Source organism: Notamacropus eugenii, chromosome 5, assembly GCF_028372415.1.
Source record: "Notamacropus eugenii isolate mMacEug1 chromosome 5, mMacEug1.pri_v2, whole genome shotgun sequence".
NCBI lineage: Eukaryota > Metazoa > Chordata > Mammalia > Diprotodontia > Macropodidae > Notamacropus > Notamacropus eugenii.
Genome location: NC_092876.1, coordinates 30,928,019 through 30,939,674, shown reverse-complemented (window position 1 = coordinate 30,939,674; position 11,656 = coordinate 30,928,019). Strand labels below are relative to the sequence as shown.

Sequence of the window (11,656 nt, the reverse complement as noted above, 5' to 3'; positions counted from 1 at the left end):
GTTTGATACTGCCAGCACCTGACCCAGTGTCTGGTGAATACGTAAGGAGATGCTTTCTACCTCTCCCTGAGCCCCTGGACACCACTGGCTTCACCCAGGGACTTCTGGGTCCCCATTCAAGCTTTCTTCCACCATGCCATGCATTGTTAAGTATACCCTCCCAACTTGTGTGTGCAAGGCATGGTCCTGGAGTCCTGCCCTTCACCATCTCAACCTTCCTGTCCCCCACTCCAGGCCTGGACACACAGACAGGATCCCCCCCACCCCTCCTCCACCTCCCCCAAGGCTCCTTTATATTCCTTCTTTATTGGCTCTCATTGTATAATACAAATCTGCAGGTTTAGATACAAAAAAAAATCTGGAGATAAAAGATAGAAAAGTCCAGGCGGCGATGGGCACAGCCCCTGTGCCCATCGGGCATCCGTTCCCTGCTCCCCTCTTCCCTCAGTGGCGGACACAGGAGTGAGGTAACAGCATCTTTCCCCAACCTGCCCAGCTTCTGGGCAGACCCCATATTCACTTCATCTCTCCCCATCCCACCTCCCCAGCCCTGAGCAAGAGGGGGACGCCCAAACGTTACCTGGGCATTGGCAGTGGCAGTGGGCTGGGCTGGGCTGGGGGACAGCCCCTTGTCTTGTGCTCAGGCATGGACCCCAGGGGCAGGCATCTTTCCCCTCACACCCCCAGGCCAGGGGAGCAGAAAGAGGAAAAGAACTCTTACTTGTGAGGGGGAAAGGGAAGGGAGAGACACAGCCCCCATTCCCCCAAGGGCATCAGAAGAGAAGGGGGGAGGGCAGTGCTAGGCCAATTTTGTGTTCTAAGGGGCAGTGATGTGAATCCATCCCTGAATTCCACCCCCCTTCACCATCCACGAGCCAAATATGAATTCTTCCCTTTGGACAAACGTGGGGACAAGGGAGAGGAGAGGAGAAGGATGGGTGGCACAGCCCCAGGGAACATGGAGCAGATGGAGGGGGGAGATGTACAGAGATACTTGGACTGGAGAGAAGGGTGCTCACAGGCTTAGGCCCCCCCAGGCTACAGTTCAATCTCAAAAGTCTTATGGAGGTCTCCAGAAAAAGGGTTTGATGGCCGCTCAGGCTGGGGTTTCCCCTCCAGTGCTGCCCACTGAGCCTCAAAGGGGTCCGCCTCTGGGGCTGGGGATGGCCCAGGCTCAGGGGGCCAGGGGGCCCCATTGGGTCGAGGGGGTGGGGGTGGGGGGCAGGGGGCAGCTTTCCCAGCCAGGGACGCAGGCTGGAGTTGGGTGGTCGAGGGGGCAGCAGCGGAGCAGAAAGCATTGGCGACCATTTGGGAAGGTGTGATGCCCACCACGGGCACCCGGGGCACTGGTTGGTAGCCCAGGCCTGGGTAGGTGGGGACAAAGGCAGGCTGCATGTGGGGAGCAGGCAGGAAAACTGCCATGGGGGCAGGTGCAGCGGGGAAGGGCTGGAGAGCCGGTGGCAAGGAGGTAGGTGCAGCAGGGGCCCTGGGCCCTGGCAGCCCCTGCTGCTGCCCCTGTTGCTGCTGCTGCTGCTGCTGCTGTTGCTGCTGCGCTTTGGCCACCTGGGCCACCTCCTCCAACCACCGCTCAGCCTCCGAAGGTGTCCTCTTGTGGCCTGATGGCAGTGCGGGCAGACCTGGCTCAGTCCAGGTGGAGGTCCCTGGGAAAACAGGGGGTGAAGGCAGATGGGCACACAGGGGGCAAGGCTCAGGGGGCACCTCCCTGCCCCTCCCCCAGGTGACACTGGGCATTACCTGCAGTGGAGGGCTGGGGCCCTGGCAAAGGGGCACCTGCATTGGCAAAGGATGAGCTGATCTGTGTGCACAGGGCATTGATGCTGTCACTGTCACTGGCCCCTGGGGGTTCCATCTCTAGCACTGGCAGGAAGAGACCCAGAGAAACTTAGTTACACATTTAGTCTTTCAACAAGCATCTATCAATCCCGTTCTAGGTGCCAGGCAGTGTGCCAGACTGGAGACATGGACAAAATGGGGCAGAGGGAAGCGGGACCAAGAGGACATCTTGTGTCTCTGAGACTGCTGTGCCTCAGTTTCCTTGTTTGTGAAATGAGGGGACTAGAAAGAGCCTCAGTCTGGGAGTCAGGAGAGTGAGCTTCCAAGCCCTGCCCTGCCCTTTTCTTAGCAGATGTCTGGTCTGCTCTGGGCCTCTGTTTCCTCGTTGGTACAAAGAGGGCAGAGTTGGCCTTGGGGAGCTATCAGCTTCCCTCCCAGCTCTGACATTCTCCGTTCTGGGCTCTCTTGGCTCTGGGGTCCCATTTTTCTTGGCAAGGTTATTGGAGTGGTTTGCCATTTCCTTCTCCAGCTCATTTTACAGATGAGGAAACTGGGGCAACCAGGGTTAAGTGACTTGCCCAGGGTCAAGCAGCTAGGAAAGATCTGAGGTCCAATTTGAACTCGAGTCATCCTGACTTTAGGCCCAGTGCTCTGAGCACTATGGTGCCCTCTAGTTGCCTGGACTGGCTGTACAGCTAATTTAATTTCTTGTGGCCTCAGTTTCCTCATCTGTAAAATAAGGGGACTAATGAGATGATCTTTAAGGGCTCCTGCAGTCTTTAAATCTGTGATTCTTCCATGCCCATTCCAGGAGCTGCCTGTCTCTGAGCTCTCCCACAGTCCTGTGGTCCCTCAGCCTCTGCCTCTCCCCTGGGCAACTGGACACACACCCCACCACTTCCCAGCCCAGTGCCCCCTTCTGCTGGGCACAGCCGACTCTCACCTGTGCCTTTCACTTGGAAGTCCGTGCGCCGCTGGAGGGTTGAGGGCAGCTCATTGAGCCTCAGTGACAGCTGCCTTTTGAAGGGTGAGTTCTTCTGACTGAGGGCAGGGAAGCCTCGGAAGGAACCCTGGCGTACCAACTGCTCCAGGGGTGCATGGCGCCGGGGGATGGCAGCAGCCGCGGGCCCAAGTGGGGCTGGCCCTGGGGCACCCGCTTCTCCCTTTTCCCCAGGTGATGTGGCTGCAGGGGTTGGGGACATGTGACCTGGCTGAGCAGGGCCTGGGGTGGGCACAGCAGGTACGGCGGCTGCCTCCGCTGTCATGAGCACAAAGCAAAGAGGAGTAGGGGTGATCATAGAGCCAGCACCCCTAGACTCTTCTTAGGCAGAACCCCGCCCTCTCCCCTTCCCACACACTCGCCTCCCCTTCTCTCTGTTCTCCCAGTGCCCCCTGGCCTGGGGGGCTCAGCTGCTGCCTTGTCAGGAAGGCTGCCCTCCAGGATTCCTGGCTCATTTCCCAGGTTGGGCCACCCACCTTTCTTCTTCTCCGGGAGCTGGCGCTCAGTGGGACGGCTACCCCCGGTTAGGCGGAAGGAGCCCTCCCGGGCAAAGCTGGTGCGGCTAGCATCAAAAGCAGCTGTGACCCCACACTCCTTCTCTCTCCTCTGCTTCCTCTCCAGGCAGGCAGCGAAGGCACACCCTACAGCATGGCTCAGTCGTTCCCCCTGCAGGAACCAGCCAGGTTCAGGGCGAGGCCTCTCAGGGTCAGGGACCTCGTGGTCACCGCTGCATCCAATCCCACCCTGACCAAACACTGTTCCAGAGCCCCTGATGGCTTTCCTGGGAGACTCCCACTGCTAGGAGGCAGCCTAGGAGACACCTCCAGGAGTTATCCAGCTTTTCCTTCAATTAAGCCAAAAGCTGCCTCCTTTCAGTGCCCAGTCATTGCTCCCCATTCTTCCTTCAAGAACAGGTGGAGCCTGAGCCCTTGGTTCAGCCCTTGGTTGATCAGGGTTCCCTGATCACAGCAGTCTTGGGGGCTGTGCCCCCAGCCTTCTCTTCCCCTGGACAGATTTCCACGGATTCTGAGAAGACCTGGGCTTGGGGCTGGGAACACTGCTGCCCACCCTTCTCTGGATGCCCCTCAGCCTGCCGTGGCCCCCTCTAGAATGGGTTCTCAGCACTGAATGCCAAGCTGCTGGGGTGTCTAGAAGCCAGTTGCCGCTACCCACTGGTGATCTGGGTGGCATCTATACTCTGAGTGAATCTGCAGTGCTGTCCAACTATACCCCAGCCATATTGACTGGGGAAATGGATATTGGGAAGTCCATGAAGGACTCTGTATTGATTCTTTTTTTGGTACTGGGTGGGTTGGGGGGATAAAGGGAAGGTGAACAGGAGGATCACAGGAAGCAGTTTGGCAGAATGAACAGAGTCTGATTCAGAGGGACCTCTGTTCAAATGTTTGTTACTTTTGTGGCCTTGGACCAGTCACTTTTCCTCCCTAGGCTTCAGTTTCCCTTTCTATAAAATAAGAGAATTAGACTCTATGACCTCCAAGATTCCTCCCAGTGCTACAGCCTTCTGAGCAACCTTGGGTGAGTCCCCTCTTTGGGCCTCAGTTTACTCTATTTGAATAACGAAGGAGATGGACAGGGCTGTGGGAAGGACTACTCTGGATCAGGTGTGTCTCAGAGAAAAGTCTGGGGTCATGCTCAGTGGGGTGGGCTAAGGTCTGACATTTGGGGCTTTTTTTTGCCTGGCACTCAAGGCCTTCGACTATCTATCCCTACTCTATTTCCCATCCTGCTCTCTTCTATGTCCTCTTCCTTCCAGTCAAACTGGAATTTTGTTCCCCAAAAGAGCACCGTGTGTTCCTATCTTGGCTCACACTGTTCCCTATGGTCTGCCAGGAATGTTACCCGCTCCACACTCCATTTCTCAGCCCCCAACCTCAGCTGGCTGAATTCTTTAAAAAAACAACTCAGATACAAGCACGGATTCAGCCCTGGCCACCGAGTCCTAGCCCACCTTATGGATGAGGAAACTGAGGTGCTTGAAGCAGAATCCGAATGCGGATCTGAACCTCTAGTCACTGAGCCACAGCTGTCTTTCTGTAGTCTGCCCTGGGGCCCCTGGGACTTTGCTTATATCTCAGCGGCCTCTTAGGCTATGAGCCCCAAGAGGGCAGGGCAGGGGCTTGAAGCTTATGGAGACTTTGTGTCTCGACCTAGTACCATCTGCACCCAGCCCTGGGTCACCTAATGCCACCTGCACCCAGCCCTGGGCCATCTAGTGCCATTTGCATCCAGAAGATGCTCAGGCTGGGAACTGGGGAAGCAGGGGCCAGAAGAATGTAACCTTCTCCCTCAAGGACTTGCCATTCCATTGGGTGGGGGGGAATAATGTGCACAACCCCTGGGGAGGAGTCAGTACCCTGCTTACTTCCATGGGCTCAGAGAACTGTCAGGATGAAGAGATTAAATGTCTAGCCTAATAGATGGTCAAGCAGGGACTACCACCCAGGCTTCCCTGCCTCTAAGGCTAGTGTCATTCTCTGTGATCCTCCTATACACATACATACACATATATATGTATATACACACACACACACACACACACACACACATACACACACACACACATACACACACACACACACACACATACACACACATATACGCTGTTGTTCAGTCATATCCAACTCACTGTGACCCCACTGGGGGTTTTCTTCGCAGACATGCTGGAGGGGTTTGCCATTTCCTTCTCCAGCTCATTTTATAGACGAGGAAACTGTGGCAAACGTGGGGTAAAGTAACTTGTCCAGGGTCGTACAGCTATGAAGTATCTGAGGCTGGATTTGAACCCAGGAAAATGAATCTTTCCTGCCACTAGCCGCCCCATATTTTTGTATGTATGTACATATACGTATATATAAACTATGTATAGTTTTATATAATTACATATAGTTATATATGTATGTATACAACACAGACTATACATGTCACATGATCTCTATATGCCATATCGTATCTTTCTCCATCAATCACTCTATCAATCTATTGTAAATAACTGAAAGTGATCAATTGGAGGCGGGGAGCCAGGACCAGCAGCTGGGGTAGGTGGTAGTTAAGGATGGGATTTTGGCAATAGGCGGTCTTTGAGCCAAGTGCCCTCCAGGCACAAAGGGAGGGGAATGAGAGCAAGCCCAGTTGGCCAATCCTTCACTGGGGCTGACCGGAGGAGGCTGGGCCCCCATGGTAGTAGTAGGAGGTGGGTTCCCTCTCTGTTTCCAGGCCTAAGTCCTTGTGGCAGGATTCTCCTGCAGGCCTTCTCCATGCCAGCTAAAGGAGCCTAGTCATTGTACCCCATACTCAACATCTCACACAGATCGTGTGCCATGAACTGTCCTTTGGCAATCCTTAGCTTGGGGGGCAGGAGGGGAACAAACATTTATTAAGCACCTACTATGTTCTAAGCATTTTCCTAAGCACTTTAAAAATTTAAATCCTCATAACAACAGTTGAGGAAACTGAGGCAGATAGAGGTCAAAGGACTTAGCCAGCATCACGCAGCTGGCGTCTGAGGCTGGTTCCACTGTTACCTATTGGCCTCTAAGGCATTCCTCAGGTCCCATTTCCTGCCCAGTGAAGTCTTTTCTATTTCTTTCCCTTTGCAAATGTTAATACCCTTTTTCCCCAGATTACTCTCTGTTATTTTGTATGGTCTGTCTTTACTTATCTGTGTCCTCGCTGAGTCCCTCAAGGTACTCTGTAAGCTACCAGAGGACAAGGACTTGTATTTTCATTTTTGTTCTTGTCTCTCCCTTCAGCAGGTAACACAGTGCCTTACACATAGTAGGTGCTTAGTAAGTGTCCAGAAAATTCAACTGAGATTCCAGGGGGACCAGGCCGGTCTTTTATGGTTCCAGGGCCACTGACCGAGTCCTTGAGTGCCAGGAAACAATGGCAGATCCAGCGTCGGGTGGTGCCATCCCTGCAGATGTAGGAGAAGGCTTTGTCTAGGTTTCGATCAGGGGCACAGAATGAGACCTTCTCAATGGTCTGATCCACCAGCAGGTCCTAGAAAGGCATACAGAGGAAGGGCATCAGGGCTTTCCAGCCTAGAGCCGCAGACACAGGGAAGTGGAGCAAGAGACCCTTAGAGAATTTTTAAAAATACCAGGGCTGGAAGGGACCTTAGCAACCAAAATACAACCCTTGCATTTTACAGGTGGAGAAATTAAGACTTAGAGGAAAGAGACTTGTCCAAGGTCACAGATTAAGTTGGGCTAAATTGGAGACAGAAGATCATCTTACTGGCCAAACTTCTTTCCACTAAGTAGACCAGGGAGCGCAGAGAGAGAAGGGTATAGGAGATGAGACAGGTATCAGCTGGAGAGACTCGAGCAGGGAATCTTTCCTGGCCGGTAGTATTAGGGTCAGAGATGGGGAAAGGGATAGGAATGGGGGCGGGGGGGGGGGGGGGAATGGTGGTGGAGATACCTTGGTCTTGTCATCCACCACTCGAAGCCCATCTGCCGACACCCACAGCACAGATTTCACAGATTTCCGCCCGGTCTGGGGGAAGGAAGAGGAGACTAAGATGAAGGGAACAGCCCAGTTCCAAGTCATGAATTCTCACTCACTAAGTACTTATTAAGCACCTACTTTGCACCAAGGAATCTGCTAGGCCCTGGGGATAAGGACAAAATTGAGACAGCCTCTGCCCTCAAAGAGCTTACTTCTATGGCAGAAGATGACATACACACATACATACATGTATAGGTATTTATGTATACACACATATACCTATACATATATACACACACACATATATGTATGTGTACATGCATGCACACATACAGAGAAACACATATACACACATAAATGTACGTATGCACATAGACAGCTACAAAAAGAATAGATCCAAAGCAGAGAGAGAAAACAATGGGGGGAGGTTCCAGGAGCCGGGCAGGAGTTGGGGGGGGGGGTGTCAGGGACCAGATGGTGCCTTTAAAGAAGCCAGGCATGCTAATCAGGGCTTCTCACTCACCGCCTTCAGTTTCTTCACGGCATCTTCACACACGTGCATGCCGCGGGACTCTTCCACCTCGACATGACCAAGGTACTGAGGGAGGGAGGAGGAGGGTAAGGATGGTGCCTCCAGCACGAACCTACTCGGTTCCGTCTGCCCAGTTCTCTATCCCATGCTGGTCCATCCTGCTTCTCTCCTCTCCCTCCCTATTTTCTCATCGCTTTCCTCTTCACGCTTCCGTCCCTATCCATTGGATACCATAAGACCTGGCTTCCAATTCTACCTGGAATTTTAACTAGCTATATGACCCTCGGCAGGTGGATTAACTGCTTCAGCCTCAGTTTCCTCATTTGTAAAATGGAGATAATAATAGCACCTCTGATCTCACAAAGCTATTGTAAGGATCAAATGAAATAATGTACGTAAACTATGTTGCAAAGCTTAATGAGCTCTGCAAATGTCATGGAGAGCAATTATTCCCAGCTCTCTGTCCCTTCCTCTCTCCAGCCTCCGTTCCTTCATTCCTCATTTGTCCATTCTCACCTTCCATCTCTCCTCTCTCCATTTCTTCATACTTCTCTCCATCCCTCCATCCCCTACCTCTCCATCTTTCATCATCCCCATCTCTCCATCCTTCCATCCTCTCTGCCTCTATCCCTTCATCCTCATCTTTTCATCTTTCATTCCCCATCTCCCCAGTCTTATCTCTCCTCCATTCTTTATTTTTCCATCCCTTCATCGCCCATCTCCTCAGTCCTTTCATCTCCCATCTCCTCATCCCTCATCTTATCCTGGACATAACCTCATCTTGAGTTGCAGATTGTCAGAACTAGCAAGGACCCTGCAGTCATCCAGCCCAATTCCCTTGTTTTTACATAAGGGGAAACTGAGGTCTAACAGAGAGAGGAATTTGCCCTGGGCCTGACGCACACAGGAAAGAGACTAGAGCATTGCTTTCCCAACTCCCCTGGGATCCCAGAGCTCTTGCCCCACCCTGGTGCCCCCCACTCTCACCCTGACTGGGAAGCTGCACCTGCCCTTCCGAACAGCATCCTCATCAGCCTGCCATTGGTGCGGGCGGGAAGCCTCGGGGACATAGGCCGGCTTCCTGCGCCGTAGGCTCTGACGCAGCTTGTTCATGGTGCCAGCACCGTCTGGGGACAAGGAGGGTCTTCAGGGTCAGGGGCCAGAGTTGGAGCAGGAGTGGTTGTGGTTCTTAGTTCTGAGCTTGTGGCTTCCTGTAGATGCATCTGCCCAAGCACCATGGGGGAGGCAGCTGAGGGGCCCAGACACTAAACGGATTTATCACTTCTGCTCCTGACTGGGCTCTACTTCCCCAGGTAGGCTGGGAGCTTTTCAAAGGGGTTCTTTCCTATAGACTTTGCTTCCCTTCCAGCTCCCCACTAAGACACCTCCCTCAGTCTCCCTGGCCTCCATGGGCTTTCCCCCAACCCCTCTCCCCACCAGACTGTTGTACTCACTCACCGGGCTCCGTCCTGAAGGTTTGGGGGGGCCCCAGGGCCAGGCGAGGAGGGGCTGAGGACAAACGCTGATGGGCCCTCCTGGGCCTTTCCTGCCCAGACACAGGACCAGGCTTTGAGGGTCTGGGGTTCCCCTATCTCATGGAGCTCCCCTTGCCTGGAACACACTGATCCCTGCTCCACCTCTGTGACCTTTGGCATAGGCCCCTGGAAGGGACCAAGGAGTCCTGCCCCTTTTGCCTTGGCCTGCCTGACTCCTGCCCTGGTTGCTATAGCAACAGTTACCAGGGAGACCATTCCCATGGTTATGAGGCCCCAGGAATGAGGGGGTAGGGGTAAAGACAGGGTAGAGGTAAAGAGGGTATTAGCTGTATCCTCCTAGTTGTCCCAGCTATCTCCCAGGGAACACCCCTTTCCATGGGCCTGGCTGACAGCGGCCCACTTATATCTTAGATAGGGTGTGGGCTCAGAAATGAACATGGCTCATCCACTTAGGGAAAAAGAAGGGGCTCGGAGCTTTAGGGGTATAGAGGGAAGGCCTAAGTCTGTTTCAACTAAGACACACCCTGAGCAACACAGACACTCTCCCAAAGGGACAGTTTCAGGTGACAGAGCAGCAATCCCGCAGGCAGGCACAGTCCCACACAGACAGGCAGCCACACAAACCTAGCACCCAGACACACTGAGAGGCCTTGGAGCTACAAGCGCACCAACATGCAGTCTTAGCCATTAGCCACACATGATCGCAGACACACAAACATACAGCACAGACTCCCGCAGGCAGAATATGGAGACAATCACAGAAATCTACAGTGATAGCCACAGGGTCTAAAATCACACATTATCCCTCACACACAGGCCCAGGGAGAGAGCACCATACCCACAGACCAACAGACAGCCACGGAAGACACACACACACAACCTGCAAAGTCACAACCTGTCTCCCAGCCAGACAAACACACACACAGAGGCACAGACCCACAAGAGTTCCCCAGCCTATCTGGAAGTCACACACACACACGAGGACGATCACATAGGGCACCCAAGACCAGGCAGAGGTATCCGTCCTGCACAGCTGGCTCCGAGGGTAGGGGGCTAGTGACCCTGAAGGTGACAGGTGACAGGGAGACGCCCCCGGCTCTCTCTCTTCACGGGCCTCCAGGATCGGGTCGGATCGGATCAGACTGGATTGGGGGTTGGGGGGAGGCAGGCCCGCATTTTCCGCGGGCGGGGCTCTCAGTCGCCTCCACAACAGCTGGGCTGAGGCCGAGGACAGCCCGAGTGGGGACAAAGGGGAGGGGGCTGGACGGGGCAGGGGGGGCGCTATCTTTGCAGAGCCCCCCTCCCATCCCCGGGCCCCCTCGCAGCATCCCCGTCCTCGAGTCTCCCTTTCTCTGAGCCCTTCTCGGGTCCCGAGTCCTCGGGTCCCATCCCATCCCACCCCATCTCATCTCACCCCATCTCATCCCAGCCCGGCCCAGCCCGGCCCAACTCGGCCCAGTCCCACCGCGCAGGCCGCTTACTGCGCTCGCTCCGCTCCTCTCGGGGGCTGCCGCCGCACTCCGGGACATCCAGGGGCCCCGGCGCCCCCGCCTTCTGCGGACCCCGGTGGGTCCGGCTTCCCTCCAGTCCCGGCCCGGCCCCGGGACAGCTCTGCAGCAGCGGTGCCGACTGACGGAGTCGGGGCACGGGGACGGAGGCCGGGGGATGGTGGGGGCCGCACACGCACGCGCCTGCTCGGCTCCCGGGAGGATTCCATTGGGGGGGCCGCCCCCCCCCCGCCCCAGCCCCGACTCCCCCTCACAGCGCCCCCTTCGCCCTTAAAACCCCACCCCCGTCCCCGCCCATTGGCCCGCCGCCCGCTCTATATGCAAAAGAAGACCTAGCCCTCCCCTCCGCCACGTCCGACCCGGCCGCTTGGCCACGCCCCTTTCCCCCCCACATTGGCCCACCTCCCCTCACTGGCCCACCGCCCACTCAGTATGTGAAAAGACACCGCCCATTGGCCCAGTGCCTGCTCAATATGCAAAACAGCCCCTCCTCCCCCTGCGCTCCTAGACCCCGCCCTAAGCCGCCCCCCGAAAATATTCGTCAGTAACAGTTGCTTCTCCCAGGCGTTGCCCAGCCAATCCCCGGGTTCCGCTCCGCGATGCCCTTTGACTCCAGGACTCCTCAGTCCGGGAGCCCACAATGGCTTTTTTTTGTCCGTCCTCACACCCCAAGCCCCCCAAGTGGGGGGCACATTTTTAGATGGCGGGGTGGTTCAGGGTTCTGGGGATCTTTCCGGTCAAGTCTGTTCTTAGGGCCCTCACCCACCCCTGCAGCCTCCCGGGGCTTGGGGGAACTGTGGCTGCGGAAGAATATGGGCCTTTGGGAGGTGGGTGGGGTTTTTTGGGGCAGCTC

General features: G+C 55.2%; 1 protein-coding gene across 3 annotated transcripts; it reads right to left on the bottom strand.

Annotated features, from left to right (window-relative positions):
* Nucleotides 1–287: 287 nt before the first annotated feature.
* On the bottom strand, nt 288–11,047 carry NUMBL (NUMB like endocytic adaptor protein). 3 transcript variants are annotated; one of them, XM_072608201.1, is made up of 10 exons: nt 10,777–11,047; nt 9,258–9,345; nt 8,787–8,926; nt 7,791–7,865; nt 7,241–7,315; nt 6,677–6,817; nt 3,271–3,460; nt 2,738–3,052; nt 1,756–1,878; nt 288–1,661 (listed from the first exon to the last, which is right to left on the bottom strand). In XM_072608201.1, the coding sequence occupies exons 1-10, from the start codon at nt 10,822–10,824 to the stop codon at nt 1,039–1,041; spliced, it is 1,818 nt and encodes a 605-aa protein (XP_072464302.1). In that variant the 5' UTR covers nt 10,825–11,047; the 3' UTR covers nt 288–1,038. The 3 variants fall into 3 exon arrangements, with proteins under 3 accessions (XP_072464302.1, XP_072464304.1, XP_072464303.1); XM_072608203.1 differs by having other exon boundaries at nt 8,787–9,022; nt 9,258–9,460; nt 10,777–10,794; XM_072608202.1 differs by having other exon boundaries at nt 9,258–9,460; nt 10,777–10,793.
* Nucleotides 11,048–11,656: the final 609 nt, after the last annotated feature.

Bases quoted from the DNA above. Each gene is read 5' to 3' on its own strand.
- NUMBL (XM_072608201.1), bottom strand. From the start codon at position 10,824: ATGTCCCGGAGTGCGGCGGCAGCCCCCGAGAGGAGCGGAGCGAGCGCA. The intron at 7,316-7,790 runs GTGAGTGAGAAG...TCCTTCCCCCAG, and splicing joins CCGTGAAGAAACTGAAGGCG to ACCGGGCGGAAATCTGTGAA. The intron at 3,461-6,676 runs GTCAGTGGCCCT...TGGTTCCTGCAG, and splicing joins TCCTGGCACTCAAGGACTCG to GGGGAACGACTGAGCCATGC.